At 37.0% G+C, this 22,282-nt stretch overlaps 2 protein-coding genes across 8 annotated transcripts in view; one reads left to right on the top strand and one right to left on the bottom strand.

Moving 5' to 3' along the window:
* NUP37 (nucleoporin 37) overlaps positions 1-4,053 on the bottom strand; it is a 37,677-nt gene extending 33,624 nt beyond the window's left edge. Inside the window, exons 1-3 of one of the 5 annotated variants that reach the window (XM_081060209.1) lie at positions 3,977-4,052; positions 2,549-2,764; positions 374-434 (exon numbers count right to left, since the gene is read on the bottom strand). In XM_081060209.1, coding sequence (XP_080916335.1) covers positions 374-434; positions 2,549-2,592 — 105 coding nt within the window. In that variant the 5' untranslated portion in view covers positions 2,593-2,764; positions 3,977-4,052. Of the gene's footprint in view, positions 1-373; positions 435-2,548; positions 2,765-3,386; positions 3,512-3,976 lie in introns of all 5 variants that reach the window. The other 4 variants (XM_081060208.1, XM_081060211.1, XM_081060207.1 and 1 more) reach the window with 4 other exon arrangements.
* Positions 4,054-4,128: 75 nt separating this feature from the next.
* The window catches only part of PARPBP (PARP1 binding protein), a gene marked incomplete at both ends in the record, with an annotated part of 54,783 nt that continues 36,629 nt past the window's right edge, over positions 4,129-22,282 (top strand). The window contains 4 exons of one of the 3 annotated variants that reach the window (XM_081059603.1): positions 4,129-4,202; positions 7,717-7,872; positions 17,431-17,664; positions 21,160-21,264. In XM_081059603.1, the coding sequence (XP_080915729.1) occupies positions 7,720-7,872; positions 17,431-17,664; positions 21,160-21,264 (492 nt within the window). Of the gene's footprint in view, positions 4,203-7,716; positions 7,873-17,430; positions 17,665-21,159; positions 21,278-22,282 lie in introns of those variants that run through there. The other 2 variants (XM_081059604.1, XM_081059605.1) reach the window with 2 other exon arrangements.

Raw genomic sequence — 22,282 nt, 5'->3', positions numbered from 1 at the left:
GTACTTTCCTAAATCAAGTGTTTTCACCCAGGTCCCAGCAGAGGACTTGATACATTATTGACGACCTTTTGAAAGGAAACTTTCATGTTCCCTCTCCCCTTTACACACAGGACTTTTATAAAATTTTCTTACATTTAAACATCTCCTTGAGGGCAGCGTCCGTGTTTTTTTTTAGCATACTGATCACCAGTTCCCCGAACCTGATCTGCACTTCAAATGCCTGATACCAATCAATGCTACTACCATTCGGCTCAAATTTCCATCAGATTCCATTTCTACCATGAGATTCTGAAACGCTATCGGCAGTGTTTTCCTAACAGTCTTAGAATGAGGATTGCCTTTTTGAGAGGAATGTGGAAACCTTTCAATTCACCTTAGTGCTCTCCGAAGGCAAGTGAGAGGCATGAAATTGGGTGCAATGGAACTTGAAAGTTCTAATATGAAAGAATAAGAACAATGTTTAGTAATGTTAAATTAGGTAAAAAATAACGTCAAAGGGAAGCAGCAATTTATTCTGAACCCCCAAGGGCAAATTATTAGAAATCAATTCTCCTCCTAAAATGTTTGAACCATGGCTTTAATCTCTCTGAGTAGCATCACAGAAGGAAACGGGGTTTAAACATGGGGTCTAGATCTTGTTTTTTCATTTACTAGTCACACAAATTTCTGAACTTCTCTGAAGTAGAACAGAAACTCCATGAGGACAGGAACAGTTGTTTAATCATATCTCCAGTCCATAGCACAGAGTATAATTTGTGTTCACTCCTTGCCAATAAAAATCCAATTCTTTCCTTAGGTAGTTTGGGGATAAGACCTACACTGCCAATCTCATAGGTCTGAGGATCAACAGGGAGAATGCATATGACTATAAACCATACTGGAGCATTACAAATGTTTTTGCTAGTTCTTTTTTCTCATTTTGTCATTTTCCCTCTTTTGCTCCAACTTCTCTCGTTCTGCTACCCACCACCTCTGCCATACCTTTTTCCTAATTTTTTTCTTCCTTCTTGACTTTCTCAATATTTCTTAGCTGAACGTAGAACTAGAGACACACCTAATATTTTTTCAGTATTTTTGAATACAATTCTATATTCACAGCCATTAATTTAAAAACTAATGAAATAAACAATTTCAACTACAGGGGGCTGCTTTATTCCTTTGTAGGTTCTTTTGTAGAAAAACACACATTTTCAAGAGTGTTTTATCATTTCTCTTAATCATGTGACTTTTTATGATCCTAACCTGGTAGTCCAGCTGAAGTCAGTCTAAGGGTCATATTTAGCCTAAAAGCTAGAAATTCCTAACCCAACCCTAAAAGACAATGTGGAATAATTTCTACTCAGAAACCAACAAACTGAAGCCTTTTATTCCTACTTTCTCCTTAGGATAAATATGCATGCAATCTAATTTTGCATAACTTTAGACATTTATTGTAAAGTGCTAAATTACATTTATGATGTCAAAACACTGAAAGATACTGAACTGCCTTCTGAATAAAGAGGAAATATTATTTACAATGTTTATATCATTCTAGTGAGATAGTTATTTTAAATCTTTGAAAATTGGTCACTCTCAAATTACCTCATTGATTAACCTTAATTTGAGAAATACCGTGCTACGAATAACATTCTGGTAAAAGATTAACCAGCGATTCCTGATTGTTCAAAGTCTTATTGTTCAAAGTCTCTCTTACATGTAGAACTAGCTTTCTTGTCAGAAAACATGGATGTGCTCACTACAAAACAATCTTAAGTTTGGTGATTAAATATGGGGCTGTGCCTGAGTCACTGTTGACCAAATCAATGACAGCTAAAACATGTATTAAGAGTGCCAGATGCCTTGCAGGAACTTTATATGTATTAATTCATTACATTCTCACAAAACCCAATTAAGAATTATTTTCCTCATTTTTATAGAAGAGAGGTTAAGTACCTGCTGACAGTCATATACCTATTAAGAGGTAAAGCCAGACAGGAGTAAAAACGTAGGCATTTTGACAGCAGAGTTCACTGTCTTAATGACTATGCTAAACTCCCTGTTCAATTAATATGATTCCATACTTTGTATACTCTAGATGTATGCTTTAGGTGGATGAAAAGTATGAGAGCATATAAATAGGAAAGAAGAAAATCATCAGTTATAATATCTCCTGGAGGATCTTTTTATAGACTCTCAACATTAGTTTGTTTCCTTCTCAAAGTGAGATGTAGAAAAATTGGATTAAATAATTAATTAGATCTATTTTAATTGGTGTTTTCCCTATATGCTAATAGTCAGTTAATCACAACCTTCAATTATGAAAATATTCCATTTCTAATCATGAGGCAGACAAGAAATGTTATATTCTACTTTTTCACTAATGTTTATACAAATCTCAGGCATATATTATTGAGAATGTCTTTCTCTATAGTTCTTCATGTCTGTCTTTTTTTTTAACATTCAAACTCAATATATTTTCAAAGTTTTGGAAAATTTTACTAAAGTTTGAATAGCCTTTCTTATCAGTGAAATAGTGTCACTGTGATTCTCTGTAGTTTTGTACACTAACCTGAAAGTTACACATGCCAATGACCAAGTAATTATTGCCACCATATGCAATTAGGTTTCCTGAATCCCCACTCTCAAAGGGATTAAATTCTACCACATGCACGTAATCTTCACAATCCACAGTGTAGGCAGCATTTCTTGTGGCATCTTGCTTCATCTTGTATGTCAAATCTTGAGCAGTTGTAAAAACAGCCTTCTACTGCACAAGGTCACGAAACTGTGGATTACAGCACAGATAGAGTTGGATAGAAACCAGCAACATGTTACTCACTTTCAGCAAATGTATCAAAATAAGAACACGGTATTGCAAATTCTAAAGAGAGCTCAAAAAAATTAATGTATGTATTTACTTTGTGAATGTTACCTGCAGCATAAGTCACCATAATTTTGTGTAGACTGTCTAAAAGAGTACACGAAGATGAAATCACTTTAATAGTAAATGTATTTATAAGAAATTAATGATAGTTAACATTGACAGAGCACTAACTGCAGGTGCCACGTTAACCATTTTACTGACATTGTCACACCAAATATTTGCATAAACCTAAAAGGAAGGTACTACCAATGATTCCCATTTTATAGATGAAGACATCAAGACTTTGGTACATTAACTAGTTTGCCAAGCTCATAAGACAAGCCAGAACTTGAAAACGTTACTATGTGTTGGACACCAGTGCTAGAGCTCTTGGCCTTGAAGGAGCTCACAATCCAGGGATAGTTAAGGTTCAGTGTGAAAGGGCTACAACATTAGCAGATACAAAACACAGGATCTGGAAGGAGTGCCGAAATGCGTACTATAAAAACAACATTCATAAAACCAGGCACGAAAGTCAACTAACCTGTAGTGGCCTGGTGTGCACTCTGGAAGCAGCACTCCCAGATGAGATTTACTGATTCCAAAGAGTTTTTAATTGGATGCAGTTGTCCTGAAAAGGTGGGCTCGGCAACAAACATTTTCAAGTGCCTGATGAGTATTTACTGAGATTTAGATGAGCCCCACCTCTGGGTGCCTATAAACTAGCACTCTTGCAAGCGGGCATCCTGGACTGAACATTTGTTAAGGGTGACCAGCAGGGGAGATGCCCTCAGAGGCACAGTGGTGTGGGAAGTCCAACAGATTCCACGTTAGGCTATTCGGTCCCCTACTGCTCATTAAAGTAGTGCCCAATCTCACTACCTTATCAGGGTCTCGCAGTACAGGGCGGGCTGCACTTGCCCCTCTAACACGGGACGGGAAGAGGAGGGAGGGAATAAAAGAAGTTACTGCAAAGAGCCCCGACGCGTCTCCCAGGGTCAGGCAGGCCCCGTGAGACCCCGCTACCACCTCCCCGAGCCCGCGGTCGGAGGGAAGAGGGGTGGAGAACCGCCCGGGGAGCTGGAGGCATTCGGTAGCACAGCGGCGCGACCCCTTGGGCTCCTTGATACGCACCGGAGGAAACCGGGAAGCGGCCAGAGGGTAGCTGGTCTCCACCCGGGGTTCCCGCGGCTCGCGTCGATTCGGCTTCCGGGTCAGAGGGCGGGAGCGGCGATTGGCTCCCAGGCGCTCCCGCGAGATTTAAAATGTAACCCGGGAGTATTCGAACTGTGGGGAGACCGCGGCTGGGCGGCGCCTTACTTCGGTGGCGTTTGCACCTCCAGTTTCTCCCCCGAGCCAGGTGAGTCGCGCCTTTCCTTACCCTCCTGTCACTCGTTGAGGGGTGATTCAGGCCGCTAGTTTCCCGGTGACAGCCAAGCGTCATGTGACCGTTTAGGGTATGATTTGTGCGGTGGCTTGGATGCATTAGGCGGGAAGCCAGGGTCCTACTCCCAAAACCCAGGCAGACTCCAATTCCGCTCCATTCCTCCCTTCCCTGTTATAGTCTCTCAGGGGACGTGTAGGACACACATTCTGACAGTGACGACGGCAGCAGCCACGGCTGCTACTGTTTTATTGAGCACTTACTGAGTGCAGGCACTAGGTGGGCGAGTTACTTGTCTCACTGACGTTTCATGATTTTAGGAGGTAGGAGATCGCCTCCCCCTTTTTGCACACGAAGAAATGAATCCCCATCAGGGATTTTAACTACCGAGGGGCATACCGCTAACACACGGGAGACCCTGGATGTGGACCGTCGTCGGTCCGACTCAAAAGGGTAGTTCTTTTAATCCTCTCACCCTGCGTCCCCAGTGGTAATTTCCTGTGTTTCAAGTGTGGGCCTCGTGCAGCTTGGAATCCACGTGTTGGGAACAAGAGTAAGGATGGCTGCCGCCGCCTGTGGTCTCTGTGTAGTGCAGCCGTTCTCACTGACTCCCTGAAACTGGCTGGCAGGTGTTACTCCTGTTTTCTCGTCGATGATGCCTCTCCCGGCGCAGTCGGGCGTGGAGCTGGTTGCCTGGGCTCACACAGCTAGCCCGCTGCGGGACGGAGCTGAGCCTAGAGCAGGGTTGGCACGGCCTCGGCCCTGCCTGTGTTTGAGGAGCCCTTGCCCTTGCGAAGAATGGGGTTTCCATGTTTCCATGGTCGGGGGAAGGAAAAGATCTAAAGAAGAAGAAGATTTGTTGACGTGGGGAAAAGTGTGGACATGATGTGAAATTCAAGTTTCAGTTTTTATTCCGTTTTGTTGGGGCTCATTTGTCCGTGTGTTGTCCGTGGCTGTTTTCACACTGCAAGGTCAAGTTGAGTAGTTGTGACAGAGACTACGGCCTGTACTCCTCAAATATTTACTATTGGGCCCTTTCCCAAAAGCGTGCCGACTCCTGGATGAGATTTTTGGCTTTTATATGTGCCAGGCACTGGTCTGAAAGCTTATCTTATATTTGTGTCATTTACTTTTCACAAAACCCTGTGAGATAGGAACTGTGAAGATTTTGGTGCGAGGAAGCCGAGGCAGGGAGAAGTGACATAACTTGGTAAAGATCTTACAAGTAGAAGGTGGAGCCAGGATTTAGAACAGTCTAATTCCAGATTAGTCTTCATTCTTAGCCATCTGAACCCACAGGACCTTTAAATAATACCAGGGAATAATTTACTACTAAAGGTTTATTTTAGACAAATTGATCACATCGCCGAAGCTTTTTCTTTTTCCCCCTTGGGAGAGATAGGGGGATATTTTTAAAGAGAAATATAATTCTTAGCTATTTACTAGGATTTGTATTTATATAGATACTTTAATATACATTCTTATAACTGTATTTTTAAGTGACATCACTAATTATGTCTATGAATTACTAGTTTGTAAATTGTGTATGCCCATTTTCTTTCTTTTTTAAATGCCCCCCTCTTTATCACATAAACCCAAGATACACAGTAAATATATGGGATTTTGTTTATGCCACGTAAAAAAAGAAGAAAAAAATCACAGAAAGAGTAAGTAGATGGGATGTGTATGGTAAAATGCCCAAAATAAGATAATGGCCTGTGAATATGTTGGAGACTTGGGTACTTAAAGTAGGAAGAAAACCCCCAAATTTTAGGCATCTCTGTAAACGCAGAGAAAGGAATTGAATGCCTTCCATAGGCTTAGGTATGTAAAACCTTGAAACTATATCCAGTTATTTAAAAAGGCTTTTATCTATCAGGAAAAGTTAGGTAGCATAGTGATTAAGGAGCACAGCTTATGGAGTTAGGCAGGCATCTTGGGTTTAGGTCTGTTTGACCATTTGCTAGTTGAGTGACATGGGGCATCACTTTCTTTAGATGTAAAATGAGGATAATAATAGACCTTCTTCACAAGACTCTTGCGAAGATTGAATGAGGTAATAAATCTTAAGCTCTTAAGAAGGATTTGGCGCCAAGAAAGCTCCTAAATTACCTATTCTGTTGGTTATCTATTGCTGTATAACCACCCCAAAACTTAGTGGCTTTAAAACAACATATTTGCTTCTGATTCTGTGGATCAGCAATTTGCACTGGACTCAGCTAGGTCGTTCTGCTGGCCTTTTCTGGATTCGCTCTTGTGGCTGCAGTTCATTTGGCAGGTTGATTGGAGCTAGGTAGTCTTAAGATAACCTCACTGACATTTCTGTGATATTGGTTGTCAGTTGGAGCGCCTTGGATCTCCTTCATATGACCTCTCCAGTAGACTAGCTTGGACTTCTCCACATCTGAGAATAGCAGGAGAGGAAGAGCTAAAGCTTCAGGTTTTATGTCAGGTGGCCCCCAAGACCACTTGGTCTTGCGAAGTCCGCCTTGGTTTGCTAAGAGGACTCAGCATACAGTCGTACTCATGGCTATAATTTATAACAGCAAAAAGATATGAGGCAAAATAAGCAAAGGGAGAAAGTGCATGGGGCGAAGTCCAATGGAGACCAGGCATAAACTTCCGAAAGTCCTTTTAGTGGTGTCACGCAGGACTTGCTTAATTCCTCTAGCAACAAGTTGTGACAATACATATGTTGTCTGTCAGGGAAGCTCTTTAGAGACTCAGTGCCCAGGGTTTTTGCTGGGGCTGAACACGTTCTGTCTCTGTTCCAAAATTCCAGACTGAGAAGGAAGCATGTGTTCAGCATAAACTGTATTGTTTGTATAAACAGTGTAGGCATAGTGAGCCACTGTTACCAGAAACCCTCCTGAAATCTAAGTTCCCAGACGCCAGCCAAGGGCCAACATTGTAAGCAGGCCTTTGAAAGGATAGCAGTCAGGCCTGCTGCATTAACTCCTTTCTACATGGGCCTTTTGAGGTCTAGGCTTGGAACTCCCACAGTGTCATTCTTGCCACATGCTATTGGCCAAATCAAGTCACAAGACCGACCCAGATTCAAAGGGGTGGAAAAATACACCATCTCTTTGGGGATGCTATAAGGATGGGAGGAAATTGGCTTCTCCCCCCGCCCCCCAATCTACCACAGATATTACCATCTATTTCAAAACAAATATTTTTAATTAGCTATGTCTGTGTCTATAATTATAAGTTTGTAGAATTGGTGTATCTGTTTTGTAAGAATTTTCAGATTGAAGGATGTATTTTGTTGTTTCAAAAGATTTGGCTGAAGAAATGAAAGGAGAGGAAAATGTGATTGGGCAGAAATTGTTTTATTCTGTTCTAAATTTAATTAAAAGCAATCTTAGTAAGTATGAAATGACCTCTCATTTATTACTTATTTTTCTCTAACTCTGCTTGCTACACATGTTAAATATTAATTTCCAATTAGAATAAAGCTTTTTAACATTGCATTCTGTCCTAATTTAAGAGGATGTCTGTGCTTAATCAGAAGTCTGTCTTGGATATGATTAAAGACTTCAGAAGGAATTGGCACACACTTTGTGATTCGGAGAGAACTACTGTATGTGGTGCAGACTCCATGCTCTTGACATTGCAGCTTTCCATGGCAGAGAACAACAAACAGGTTAGTAGACTGTATTTAGGTTAACTTTTTTTTTTTTTTTGAGTGAATTTTGGTTGCTGTCCATTTGAATAAACTTCATTACATTCATTTTTTTTTTTTTTTTTGCAACAGATGCCCTCCTATGGTAATATCAATGGACATTCACAAATGCTTCTGCGTATATGTATCAAAAGTTACTCTTGGATTTGAAATGATTTGTTTCAAAATTAAGGTCTTCCTATGTATAATTTAACATAGGGGATATGCACATTTGATGTTTAGTTTGAAGTCCTAAGTTAAACATGCAACTAATGTGATTAGGGTTAAAAATTATTTTTATTTTATGCCTTTCTTTCATCTCTAGAGACGAAAGTTTCTGGAAATCACACATAAATAATGTTTACTTAAATATAAGCGAAGTATTTTATGACTAATTTAAGACTCTATGGTATAGATTAATTATTCCTAAGCCAGGCTATGAATCAGAATAATTTGGGAGGGTTTTTGAAATATGTTGGCTCCTGTGTCCCAATCTTGGAAATTCTGATTCTCTTAATTTGCATTGTCCATGGAAATCGTCTTTGTTTAATCTCCCTGAAGTGATTTTTATGTAGTTCTTGTGGCCCAAACTAGTGTTTGGGGTGAGCTCTACCTACAGGGGTAGAAGTGTACCCATGAAAGAAGGATAAATGTAGGGTGAGTGGTAAGGAAAGACTTGTGGACTTTTAGATAGTATAAAGGAAGGGTAGTCTTTGCATGGGAAGGGTTTAAAGAAGGAATGAAGGAAGGGGAAAGCTCATAAGAAGCAGCCAGGGCATCAAAGTCATGATCGTTTGAAGATGGTAAGGAGAACCGTCTTGACTAGGGAAGAAGATTTTGGAAGGGTGGAATTGGTATTCATGGGTCTGTTGGGCTAGATAGTGAAATGACATGCTGATGAATTATTTCAATCCTGTATGTCAATACAGGCTTTTTGATTTCACATATTAGTAAAATTTCCAAAAAAAAAATTAGACGTTGACCGGTTTGAACATTTATCGTGTTGGCAAATAAGGCCATTGAGAAAAAATAATTACTAGAACCATCATTTTGAAAAAGGAAGAATATTTTAACACCTAAAAATTAGGAATTATATGATCTTAAAACAAGAGATAATTGTTCCTACGCATGGATAGTTGGCAGTTTTTCATATTTAAAACAGTGTACATGAAGATAAATTTTGAACATAGAAAAATTTTGACAAAACTCTATCTTATTTAGTCAGTCAGTCAGTCATTCTTTCAACAAATAGTTACTGAGTTTTTACTATGGGCTAGACGATTTTCTAAGTATTAGGAATATAACTGAAGGAAATCCCTGCTCCTATGGAATTAATCCTCTAGTCAGGAGAAATAGACAATACTCTACGAAGTAAGATAATTAATATTTTATGCCATAATAAGTGAGACACAGAAGAGCAAAACAGAGATCTAACTAAAGAGTAGAAGGAGTTTGGGGTGGAGGAGCTCTTGCAGTTTGAAATAGGGTGGTCAAAGACCTCATCTAGAAGTTGCCATTTGAGCACGGATTTGAAAGACGGGAAGAAGGAGCTAGTGAAGGGGATTTAGGTGGAAAGGGACTACTAGGCAAAGGGAACAGCAGATACAAGGGCATGTGTAAGGAATAGCAAGGAGGCCAATTATAGCTGTTCATAGAAATATTAATTTCTTTCCTATCTTCCTCCCTTCCACAGATTTTTTTTTTCTTCTTCCCTTCCTTCCTTCCTCCTTTTCCTCTCTCCTTTCTTTTCTTTTTTCTCTTTTCTTTGAGCTTCTCCTATGTGCCACCAGGCAGTGTGATAAGTGTTAGAGTTATTAAAAAAATTGGTGAGCAAACCAGACATGGCTCCTGCCTTCATGAAGCTTATTGCCTAGTAGGTGAGGCAGACGTTAAGAAGAAAAGAATCCAAAGAAATGCAAAATTATAGCTGTGAGAAGAAGATGTGGACGATACTATGAGACCAGGGAGTTGACCTGGTCAGATCAAGTGGAGCCCTAATGGAAAGAGAGGGGTTAACTAGGCAGATGAGTGGTGGGGCAAGATGAGGATGGAGGAGCAGCCTATGCAGAGGTCCTGTGGCAGGAGACCAAAGAGAAGAGTTTGGGAACATGCACAAGGACCGGTGTAGCTGACAGGGTGATCGTAGTTATATGTCCAATTTGTTTGCTCCTCGTTTTTAATTACAGTCATTGTTAAAATTCAATTTTACTTAGGTTTGTTGAAAAAAAATGGAAGTAGTACTTTTTTGACATTTTATTTTGAAAAAATATTAAACTTCCAGAACAGTTACACTAATACTACACTGAACTCCTATATCCCCTTCATTTAGATTCACCAATTATTAACATTTTGTCACATTTGCAATGTCATTCTTTTTATATTTTTGTATGTATATATAAATAAAAATATACATATGTATATACATATTGTTATTATTACTCTGTATGAACCATTTGATAGTAAGCAGCAGACTTGAGTCTTTATTCCTCTTGGTGTACATTCTATGCTATGGGTCTTGACAAAGGTATAATGATATGTAACCACTATTATAGTATTGCTCAAAAGTTTCACTGCCCTAAAAATCCTTTGTGTTCTACCTATTCATCCTTCCTTCTCCCCAATCCCGGATGACCATTTTTTATTGCCTCCATAGTTTTGCCTTCTTTAGAATGTCATGTAGTTGGAATCATACAGTACGTAGCCTTTCAGATTGGCTTCTTCACTTAGTAATATGCATTTAAGTTCCTTCATAACTTTTTGTGGTTTCATAGCTCATTTCTTTTTAACAGTGAATAATTTTCCATTGTGTGGCTTTATCAGTTTATTTATTCATTCACCCTGTTTTGCTTTTCTTCCAACCAATGTTCAGTAAGATATTCAATATTTAATAGTTTTTGGTTTGATAATTGTTGGATTTTCTGCTGTTATCCTTTTTATTTCCAAAAGCTCTTTTTTTGTTATCTCTCTTTTTAAAATATACTGTTCTTGCTTCAAGGATGTATTTTCTCCTCTGAGATTATTAATAATATTTTGTTGAGGTATTTTTTCTTCTTACATGATCTGTTTCCTCTAAGTTTTTTGTTTTTCTTAGTTTTATTTGGGAAGGATTTCCTTTCTTCCTATTAGAGACTTTCTTCATGATGATCCTGGGCCACTAGAGTCACTGAAATGCTTATTGGACGCTCTGTGTCCAGGGTTAGGGCTTGTTATCCTGATTTGTCCTGGTCATTTGGTTGGCAGAGGGGGTGCTTTAATGTGATATATTTAGGAAATCCCTTTTGGAACAGTTTCCTCAGAAAAGAGTCTTCTTTCCTCCTGCATGAATGGTATGAAGTTGAGCTAGCAATATGTTGGGAGCCTGAAAGGGGTGTCAAAATTTAGAATATAAACTGTCATGTGATTCCTATGGTTTTCATTCAGGCATTCCTCTCCTCAGCTGCACTCTTCAGTCCGTAGGCTGTATTTTATCCTCTCCAGGGAATAAACCTCCAATTTTCTGCCAAGGTAGATGAGTGCTGTCCCCATCTCAGCAGAAATTAGCTAGTAGGCACATACTGAGGATACTTCAGAAATGCCTTCACAGGAAGGCATCTTAACCACCACCTTCTGCCACGCAGATTTTGTTTTCTAGTGGACATACTATAATGAGTTGGCCTTTAGAGGCTTTGGCTTATATGGGCAGGGAAAATCTCTGGTCCAGCTTCCTGCCTTTCTTGTACTCGGCTGTGTCTCCTAAACTTTGTGCTCAGGTTTCATAAAAACCAGGTTTTCTTCAGTACCAGGGACTGGTAGATAACAGGGAAATGCAGTCTCCACCATTTGCTTACCCCCCTATATTGGCACTTCTTATTATTTTTGACCTTTTGTAATTTCTCTTATGGACAATTCAGTCATGCTGTTCCTATTTTCTCCTGTAGTTTTAGGTATTTCTTACTAGGAGGGGTTTCTCTGCATATCCAGACATATACGTGTATATTGATATGTCTATTATACAACTATAACAGATGGTATACATTCTTTATACATTCTTTCTGCATCTTGTTTTTATCATCCCACATTGTTTTCAAGACCTCTTCAGGTACTGATAGAAAAGTTGATCTAATTCATTCATTTTAACAGTCATCCTTTGTTGATACATTTTATTCATTTTCAGTCCTCTGGGTTGTTTGAAATTTTTAATATTACAAACATTTCTGCACTGAATGAAATGAGATGTCTGTTCGCTGAACGAGAGGTTCCCAAGGCTCCATATGGTCATTTGATAGATGCATCTGTAATTTGACTTGAATACCACCCTTCTGCTCTTCAGCTTGTCTGTTAGAATTACGTTTATGTGAATGGTGTAGGAGAACACCATTTTCTTACCTCTCCAATTCAGATGCTGTCAACATTCATTAGAAAAGAGAAAAAGAACTTCATTTTGATTTTTCTGATAACTGGAGCATTTAAACATCTTTTTAAATGCTTAGTTGATCATATGGATGTCCTCTTCTTAAACTGTTTATATCCTTTGCTATTTTGCTTTCTAGTTGCTTTTATCTCATTCTTACTCGTTGAAAGTGTTCTACTTGTATTTTAGGTACTCTCTTTGTTATATACTTTATCGATAGCTTCCAATGAGCTCCATTTTACCCACTTCCACTGGATATACTTCCCTTATGTTGTTTCACCAGTAGTTACATGCCAGACCTCTCTACTGAGTCTGGCTTTGGTGTGATCAAGGACTCACTGGACATTTTACCTTAATGTCCCTTTATTGTCTCCATGTCAGTTTTTGGACCACATTGTTTGCTCCTTCAGCTTTCCTTCCTATTCATATTCTTTGTCTCAGTGGCCTGTGTTATCGTTCACTCAGTCACTAAATCTAAGCGTGATTGTATAGTCTCTTTCCTTTGCTCCCCATTACAATCTGTATCTAAATTTTGCCAATGTTACTGCTTGAGCATTTTGTGAAATCTGTCCTTCTTTAATAATCTGAAAAATGTATTAAGGTAAGCAATAGATTCTGAGGATGTTGTTTAAGTGGAACGGGCTAGCTGAAGATTAAATCTTGATGACCATACACTGGGAAATAAGGAGAGAGACAAATTGAGGCAATCATTAATAATCACTATTGTTTAGTGATCGAAGGCTGTTCTGGAATCAAACAGAACATATTCAAATCACTACCTCTTGTTTGTTAGCTTGTTTATGAATAATTAAAAAAATAAGTATATCAACAAGCTAAGTAGAACATAGCCTGAAAAAATTTTAGTTCTCATTGTAAAAATTTTGACATATTGAAATAATCCAAGTCAGTTTTCCTTCTGGGCTTGTCTATGTAGCATTCATGCAGGGTTTTTTATCCTACTTGTTAATTTTCTACTTGTTAATTCACTTTATTCACTGTGAAAGTTCAGACTCTGGGTGGGAAAGGAGGAGGGGTGAATTGCAGCTGAGCTTTTCACAGCCTGTATAGGTGTGTGCACGTGTGCAGTGGAGATGGCGGCTTACAGTTCAGTTTTGCTTTAACTCTCCATGTACAGAGTTAGCTCAGGCATCACCAGCTGTGCTCAGACTACCAAGTCACTCAGCAATATGAAACAACATACATATATGCCTGCAGGTGCATTCATAAGCGGCATATAGTAATAAAAGGGTGGACTTGTTTGTATGTATCCTTAACGTACCTTTTTCACCCTGTGTGTGCAGTCTATTTAGGTTTTTAATTCTCTGAAGATTCAGAATATGAGTCCTTAAAGTATAGTCCTTATAACTGAGTTTGACTATACTAAAACTTTTGAATACCTGGTAGAATTGTTAGTCTATTAGCATGTTTGTTTTTTTAATAGCTTTAGTGGGGAAAAAGAAAATAATCTTTGTGAGTTTTAGGTTTTGGGCAGAGGAGGAAGATATTTTATTTTAAATCATATGAAATCTCTCTGGCAGTTTTATGCTGCTAAAGATTTAACCTGTTATAGATTCATTCACTATTTACTTCATTATATGGAACGTATATATGACTTCATTAGGTTGCAAATAATATTTAGGCCTTTCCTTTTTTTTGGAATTGGCTTCATAGTTTGACTCTGGCAATTATGTTATAAAGGCTATTTTTCACCTAAAAAGCCTTAAAAACTTTAAAAACGCCCTATTGGAGAAAACAAAGATATTAATTTTATAACTTCATGGAAAACAATCACAGCATCTGTGGTTAACTGTCAGATATGAAAATGACCTAACAGCAACATAATAAGAAGAAATAGTTTTAAAACTTGTGTTATATTTATCTACCACCCCTCCTCCAGTAAACTAACAATTATTTTACTTTGAATAGGAAAAGAAAGGAAACTGACATTTTTGATTACCTACGATTTATCAGGTGTTATTTAACCTGTATAGTCTCATTTTATAACCAAGGAAACTGACTCGGGGGATTTCAGTATCTTACCCAAGTTCACACAGCCAATTAATGTTCTTATGTAGACTCCTATATTTTCTCTTTTGATAACAAAAATCCCAGTGAGGTAAAAATGTGAAGTTTACTTCAAATTTTGAATAATCATAAATAACTTTGGTAAAATATACAAACTGCAAGTGTTCTGAAAAAAGTCTGACTCTTGCTTTTTCTCATTTTATTCTTGTGAAATACAATCCTTATGTCCGTCAAAAAATTAAAGCATTGAACATTTTGAACTTCCTTCAGATACTAGCCAGCTGGCATGTTTTCCTAGCAAAACATTTTCTGATTTGACCACAGACTCTCTCTCAATCAGTTGTTACTGGTTTGAATAATAGAATATGCTGTCATGGTGGGCACCTGATCATGAAAACCGATATCTAGAGTGCATTTTTATTTGGATTTAAAATGTTTTTACAATCCCAGTATAAACACTGTTAATCTAGTCAAAACCTTTTCTCACAAGATCAAGAGCTTGCATAGTTTCACTTTAACTAGTTCTAGTCAACAGAATGAGAATAAATTGTACATTTACATTCAGCAAAACCTTAATTTGTTTTTAACATGAAGGATGTTATTCCAAAATAGTTATAGTAATTTTTGAGATAAAACAATTAATGTTGAAACTCTAAATAACTGGATTTATTTAATTTAAACACCACTTGGAGATTTTGTAGTGTGTAATCTTTGTGGGATTGGGAAGTAAAGTATAAAATTTTTGATTCAATGCTGAGAAATTAGAAAATTGGTCTTGTGTTTGGATTATGGATCCAAGGTTTCAGAGTTGCTGATTTTTTTGTTTATTGAACTAGTTCCATGAAATATAATTAATTTTCATAACTATGACTCAACAGGTCTCCACTCTCAGAACAATAAGGATAATTTTCTTAGTTGCTTTCATATGGATGAGCAAAGAGTTAATTATTTTAAGGCGGTTTGTACACTTTGTCTTAAATTTGGATAGTAACTAGAAAATGTGGCTGGTTTTTATAAAAGATACAAAGATACAGATTTGAAAGAGTCAGATACGTGGAAACAGTACTATATTATTTGGTTCTGTTTGATTTCTTCCTGTTATTCTTCAGTGGCTAAATCTGATGTTACAATTTAGTTCAGTGAACTATAGTTCTATTTAGATACCCACCCATCTTTAAATACAATTATTAGAAAGTTTTAGGTGTTAGCAGAAACTGCTAACATATTAACTGAGCTTAACTGTGGAAGAGAGCAACATTGGTACGTTTCACAAAACCACATACTCATGCAGCATTGGAAAGGAGTAGTTAGGGTTTTTTTTACTGAATTAGGCTTGACATTTTTTGGAGGGCACCATTATTAATATTTGGGATATAAAGTGGGAGCAGAATGCAATCAATTAAAAAATGCTTTCAAAATGTCCACTGAACTAATTTATCATGTAGATATTAAAGAAGAGAAAAAAAGAAAATTTTGCTTGATTAGTAACATCTGACAACATATAGTAAGAAACCTGACTTTGGCTTTTTAGCAATTCTTTGCAAAAGTTTAGTGTCTCCCTTAGTGGGGAAGAATCAAAATTCTTCTCTGACCCAAGATTTTAGCAATGATGTTTTCTTTCCCTGGAAGAGTAATCAACCAAATGGGAGAAGATATTTGCAAACAATGCCTCCGATAAGGGGCTAATATCCAAAATATGTAAGGAACTCATATAACTCAACAACAAAAAGACAGACAATCCAATTAAAAAATGGGCAGAAGACCTGAATAGACATTTCTCCAAAGAGGACATACAAATGGCCAACAGACATATGAAAAGATGCTCAACATCACTGATCATCAGAGAAACGCAAGTAAAAACCACAATGAGATATCACCTCACACTGGTTAGAATGGCTATCATCAACAAGACAAATAATAACAAATGTTAGAGAGTCTATGGAGAAAAAGGAACCCTCGTATACTATTGGTGGGAATGTAGATTGGTGCAGCCGCTATGCAAGGCAGTGTGGAGATTCTTCAAAAAATTAAGAATAGAATTGCCATACCATGCAGTAATCCCTCTCGGGTATATACTCAAAAAATCTGAAAACATCTGTAAAGATATATGTACTCCGATGTTCATTGCAGCTTTGTTTATGGTGGCCAAGACATGTAAACAACCAAAGTGCCCTTCCATGGATGAATGGATAAAGAAGATGTGGTATATATATACACAATGGAATACTACTCTGCCATAAGAAAAGATGAAATAGTGCCTTTTGCGACAACATGGTTGGACCTTGAGATTATTATACTAAGTGAAATAAGTCACACAGAAGAGGTCGAGAACCATATGACTTCACTAATATGTGGCATATAAAACTGAAAGCAAGAAAGGAATAAGACAAAGAACAAAAGCTCATAGACAACAGTTTAATGGTTACCAGAGGGTAAGGGGGGAGGAGAGATTATAGAAGAGGGTAAAGGGGGTCAAATATATGGTGATGGGTGGTGAACACACAATGTAATATATAGATGATATATTACAGAATTGTACACTTGAAACCTATGTAATTTTATTAACCATTGTCACCCCAATAAATTTTAATTAAAACAATGGCCAAAAAAAAGAAATGAAACATAATTTTTAAAAATTTAATTTTATGATCATGTTTTAAGACTAACCTTTATGTGGAATTCCACTATGGCATTGACAGTTTTAAGTAAGAGATTAAAAATACTAGATTAGCTAGAAGAACTAAAATGAACCAAATATTAACAGAATCAAATGTTTCCCTCTTCACTAGTACAGAGTACAGTTCAGTGCCTACCCATTCTCCCGCTTTGTGTAGAAGAAATTTAGTAAAGTTCAGGTAATAGACAATGACTATACGTCAATTTTGTCATGTGCAACCTTACCACAGTTAGTTGTTCACATTTTATAAAATCATGAAAATTTTTCTTTTATATCTGGTTTTAAAATTATTCCATAGCTCAACTTGGATGTCCTTTTCAAATCCACAAGAATTCAATGTATACTTTGCTATAACAAAATTCTGTTTGTATTTTCCATCCCAATTATAAGCTGGTTAATATTCTGGCACCCAACTTTATCTTTTCATTTTTGGCATTGTCTCTTTCAGCACAGTGGAGAATTTACAGTCTCTCTCAGCGATGTCTTATTGACCTGGAAATACTTACTACATGAGAAACTGAACTTACCAGTTGAAAATATGGAAATGATTGACCATTATGAGGACATTAGGAGGACTTATGATGATTTCTTAAAGAATAGTAGCATGTTAGACCTGATCGATGTTTATAAAAAATGTAGTGTTGTTGCCTCTAATTGTGAAATTAATGCCAACATATCCCCCGTAAGTATTTTTTAAAAACAATTCTATCTTAATCAAATTAAAATTTGGCTAGATTTGTTTTTATTTTAAACTATGGTATCAGCATTTATTAGTAACTTGCAAATGCTTTTGCTTTTCAGATTTTAAGAATGGAAAATTTAGCTACCCGAAAACTAGTCATTACTTGAAAGAAATAGTTTGGTGGCAAATTCTGTTATTGTTTGGGTGAAATATAAGAATAGCTTCTTATTAAATAAAGATTTTAATAAAGAAATCAGCCCCAAATGCATGATTTCTTTTTGAATTATGTCAACGATTGCTTTTATATTTTACTTTCTTGTTTTAATGTACATTTCTTTATTTGGCATATGTTGTTTAAATGATTGTTATGGCTCTTTCTATGGATTAATAATACTATTTTACTGATATGGGGTTATCATTTTGTGAGGATAGCACGATAAAATATACATGAGATAATATACACTATTCCTTTTTTGCACATACATAGTCTTATTTTTTTTATGGAGTATAAATTTTAAAATTAATGGAGTAGCAACCCTTGCTGTTTCGTTTTGTTTCCATTAGAAATAATAAATTGTTTTAGAATACATTTGGATATATCTAGTTTGTTTTTAAGTGTTGAAAATATTTTTTGTATCTTACCATTTGCTGTAGTCAATAAAATGGGTATTAAATAGGTAATAACTAAATAATTGTAGCTATAATTAGAAGGAAATGTTTACTGTATTTTCTAAGACATTAAATATTTTATAAATATTTCTATCTGATACTTGGGAATAGTGTTTTTGCTGTTTGTGATAGAAATCTCTACAATAACAATGGTTTAAGAAAATGGAAGTTTATTTCACTTTTTAATAAAAAGATGTCTAAAGATAAGCATACAGAACTGATATGATAGCTCCATGGTTATCAGACACCTAGGATTTTTCTGCCATTCTAGTCTCTCATCTTAGTTCTTGACCTCTACCCTCAAAATTATTGGTAGTCTAGGATAGCAGTTACAGCTCCAGATATCAGATGAGCATTCCTTGCAGCAGGAAGTAGTAACAGAACACAACACTCTCCTTTTAAAGAGACACAGCTCTTTTTCTTCCATCTCATTGCCCAAAGCTTAGTAAAATGGCCACATGATATGCTGGAGAGGGTTGAGAATATAGTCTTCATCCTGGGTAGTAACCTGCCAGAATAAAAACAAAAGCTCTGTTACTAAGGAAGAAGGGGAGAATGGATATTGGTGGGCCCTTTGCTGTCTCTGCCTCATTGGGTTATGATGGAAACCTTTGCCCTATTGTTACTTTCTCAAAACACACATGCATCCCTTTACATACATACCCACACATGCACACCCACAGTGTGGTAAGGAATTTGTGTTTGAAGATAGTTTTTTTTTTTCTAATCCTCCCTAACTATACCCTGTTTCCCGAAAATAAGACCTAGCCGGACAATCAGCTCTAAAGCATCTTTTGGAGCAAAAATTAATATAAGACCCAGTCTTATTTTAATATAATATAGAACTGGGTCTCACATAATATAAGACTCTTATATTAATTTTTGCTCCAAAAGGTGCCGTTAGAGCTGATTGTCTGGGTATGTCTTATTTTTGGGGAAACACGGTATTTTATTTGCTTGCATGTAGAGATGAGTTTTGACTGCTTTTCACATAGTTGATTTAGAGAGGCTAATCTAACATACAGTCCAATACGGATTGGATTGTAGGACCACCAAAGATCTCCTCATAGCCAATGAGAGCATAATCTGCCTGCAGCCTTTGGACACATTGTTTTCAGATGTTTCCTTTGTCCCAGTCTGAGTGCCCTAATAAGTCTCTTCATTTCGGTGAACCAACTTATAGTACGATATATAAGGGTCCACATTTGAGTGAGTTCTGTGTCTCCACATATCAACATGTCTCTGCAGCACATCAGGAATGAAGTGGAAGCTGCTGAGATGGCAGTATATGAAGTAGAAAATTTTCTGTGTTTAAACCAGAGAAGACTAATAACTTCATCTCCGATACTTTTGCTCTAAGGAAATTTCCAATGAGGGAAAAATGAGCAGGAAAACACATCCCTGAATTAAGTTCTCAAAAATGCATTAAATATAATTTATGCTAAAAGTCTTTAAACATATAAATTCCAAACAGTTCCAAATTTCAGGATCCTGAAATTTCATAATCCTGATAAGGTTTCTTTGGTTCTTATTTATTGTCACCTAAGTAAGGCAGGAATTATGATAAAGTTAACACAGGCAAGCTCCGAAACGTGATAATTTGAACAAAGCCCCTTTCTCCTTTATTTCCTACTTTATAATTCCTCTCCCGAGGAATGGATGCAGGGGCATGGCATTCATGGCATATAAGGCTTGGATTATAACAAGTCTTATTGAGAGCATTGGTACCGAGTATGCTTTCTCATGAACTGAGCAGTTATCTGTAGGACATCAGAGACCTGGGCTGAGGAGCAGAAATCGTAGGTCCTCTGAAGAACTTAGCAGCCGTCAAAGATCTGGGGACTTTCTGGGGGACTCTCAAGAAGCCAACAAGTAGCTGAATGGATGGACTTACTGTTTGTGAGGCTTGAGAGACCACAGAAGACTTTCCCTTGGTCTAAGCAGGTGACTGGTGGCTTGTTGATTTCTCCATTGCTGCTCCATAAGGAGTAGAGACCATTTCGACTTGCATAACTTACAGAACTGTCATCACTTAAGGTACCTCCACAGTCGGAGCTGAGCTCCAAAGAACCAATGACAAAAAGCAGCAGCTGCTTAAGGAGTTCCAGCAGCCAGGGAAAGATGAATCAGCTGAAAACACAAAAGTCCAACCAAATAGAGCTGCTAGAGGGGAATGACAACGACAAATAAATACTCATCTTTTTAAGAAGTATATACTGGTATTTTAGTTATAACTTTTCAATATCTAAATGGAAAAGTGGGTCACAATCTCATTGGGCTTTGTTATTTCAGTTTGTAACTTTGCTCCCGGTTTACTCATTAGGAATGGTGTGTGTGTGTGTTTGTGTAATCTTAGATTCCTTAGAATAAATGAAATAATACGGAAACGTTGAATTGCATGGCAAGGTGAAAGCAAATATCTCTTTATAAATTATTTTTTCATGGAAACTATTTTGTGTGAAATATTGTGCTGCTTACGATACTAGATTTACTTATGTAGATTCCAAAATGAAGCATTTATTCTGGGCATTAGATAAGACTTTTCTTTGTCTTTTTCTTCTTCCAAAAAATAAAAGGCTCAGATTCAATTTCTAAGGTCACCTTTTAACTCTAAACTTATAAAACTCTGAGTACAGATGCGATTGGAAACAGATTGAAGCACCTCGTTAGGAAGTTTAATTTCACGTCTGTATATTGTTGACTGCCAACAAAGGTCAGGTAATACTCTGTATGCTGGAACATCAGGAACACTGAGTAGAGCTAGGTGTGAAATATTTTTTAGAGTTGGCATAGCATTTTATTAGTAATATTCTGTATTTCCTACAGAGTCAACTACAGGATTTTCTGTCTGGCAGACAGTATGCAATAGATGATGAAACTGATTATGTACCGACATCATCAATGAGTAAACACAACCAGGATAACGAAAAGGTAATGATAAATTGTGAGTAAATGAAAGCAGGGTATGATCCCCTTCAAATCACTCTGCATTTGATTGCACATTATAGTTATTTTTTTAATTAAAAATGTTTTAAATTTGTTTAAATAACTATTTGTGAAGAGTAATACAATGGAGACTGGCAAGAGCATGATAATAATCAGTTACTTCGTGTTTTTAGGTCAAAGTAACAGCCACTGTGCAAAAATAGGTATCACTCTAAGTATCAGAAAAGTGGTTGAAGGTCCAGATTGTCAGAGTTCTTTGAATCTTTGTATAGTATTCCTTGGTAACTGGGGAATTGGTTCCAGGACCCTCCTGGGATACCAAAAATCCATGGATGCTTAAGTCTCTTACATAAAATGATGTAATGTTTGCAAATAATCTACACACATTCTCCCGTATACTTTAAATCATCTCTAGATTGCTTATAATCCCCAATGTAAACACTATGTAAATAGTTGTTATACTGTATTGTTTGGGAATAGTGACAAGAAAAAAATATGTACACATTCACTACAGATGCAATCATCATAGGCCCAACTACATAGTGCACGTCAGCAGCAACGGAACGTTTTTTTTGTTTTCAAATACCAGTCCTCGGTTGCTTAAATAACCTGCGGATTCGGATATGGAGAACTGACTGTGTTTGGCAAATTTCAGTTACTTCTTTGCTTCTTGGGAAGATAGGAACAATTGGAAAATCTGTTCTGTACCCTTTGCAGTAGAATAACGGAGGCATTATGAATTTCGGTAACAAGGTTTGTTGTACAAACCAACCAGAGAAAAGTAGTGTCAAGTACAGGTTTGGTCTAATATAATTTACCTTTAGCTGCTAATGCTAGGTACGTAATTAAATATAGTAACCTCTAACTAACCATAGGAGTTATGTTTATGAAAGTTTCTATGGTTAATGAAATCACCATTGACAAAATGGAAGTTTAAGAGTATTGGAAAAAGCAGTTTAATTATGTTCAACATATCTGAACATATAGTATACAAAAGGTCTAG

The sequence above is a fragment of the Rhinolophus hipposideros genome (genome assembly GCF_964194185.1).
Source record: "Rhinolophus hipposideros genome assembly, chromosome: 9".
Classification (NCBI taxonomy): Eukaryota; Metazoa; Chordata; class Mammalia; order Chiroptera; family Rhinolophidae; genus Rhinolophus; species Rhinolophus hipposideros.
Note: the sequence above shows the minus strand (reverse complement) of the source record. Positions and strands in the feature narration are given on the sequence as shown.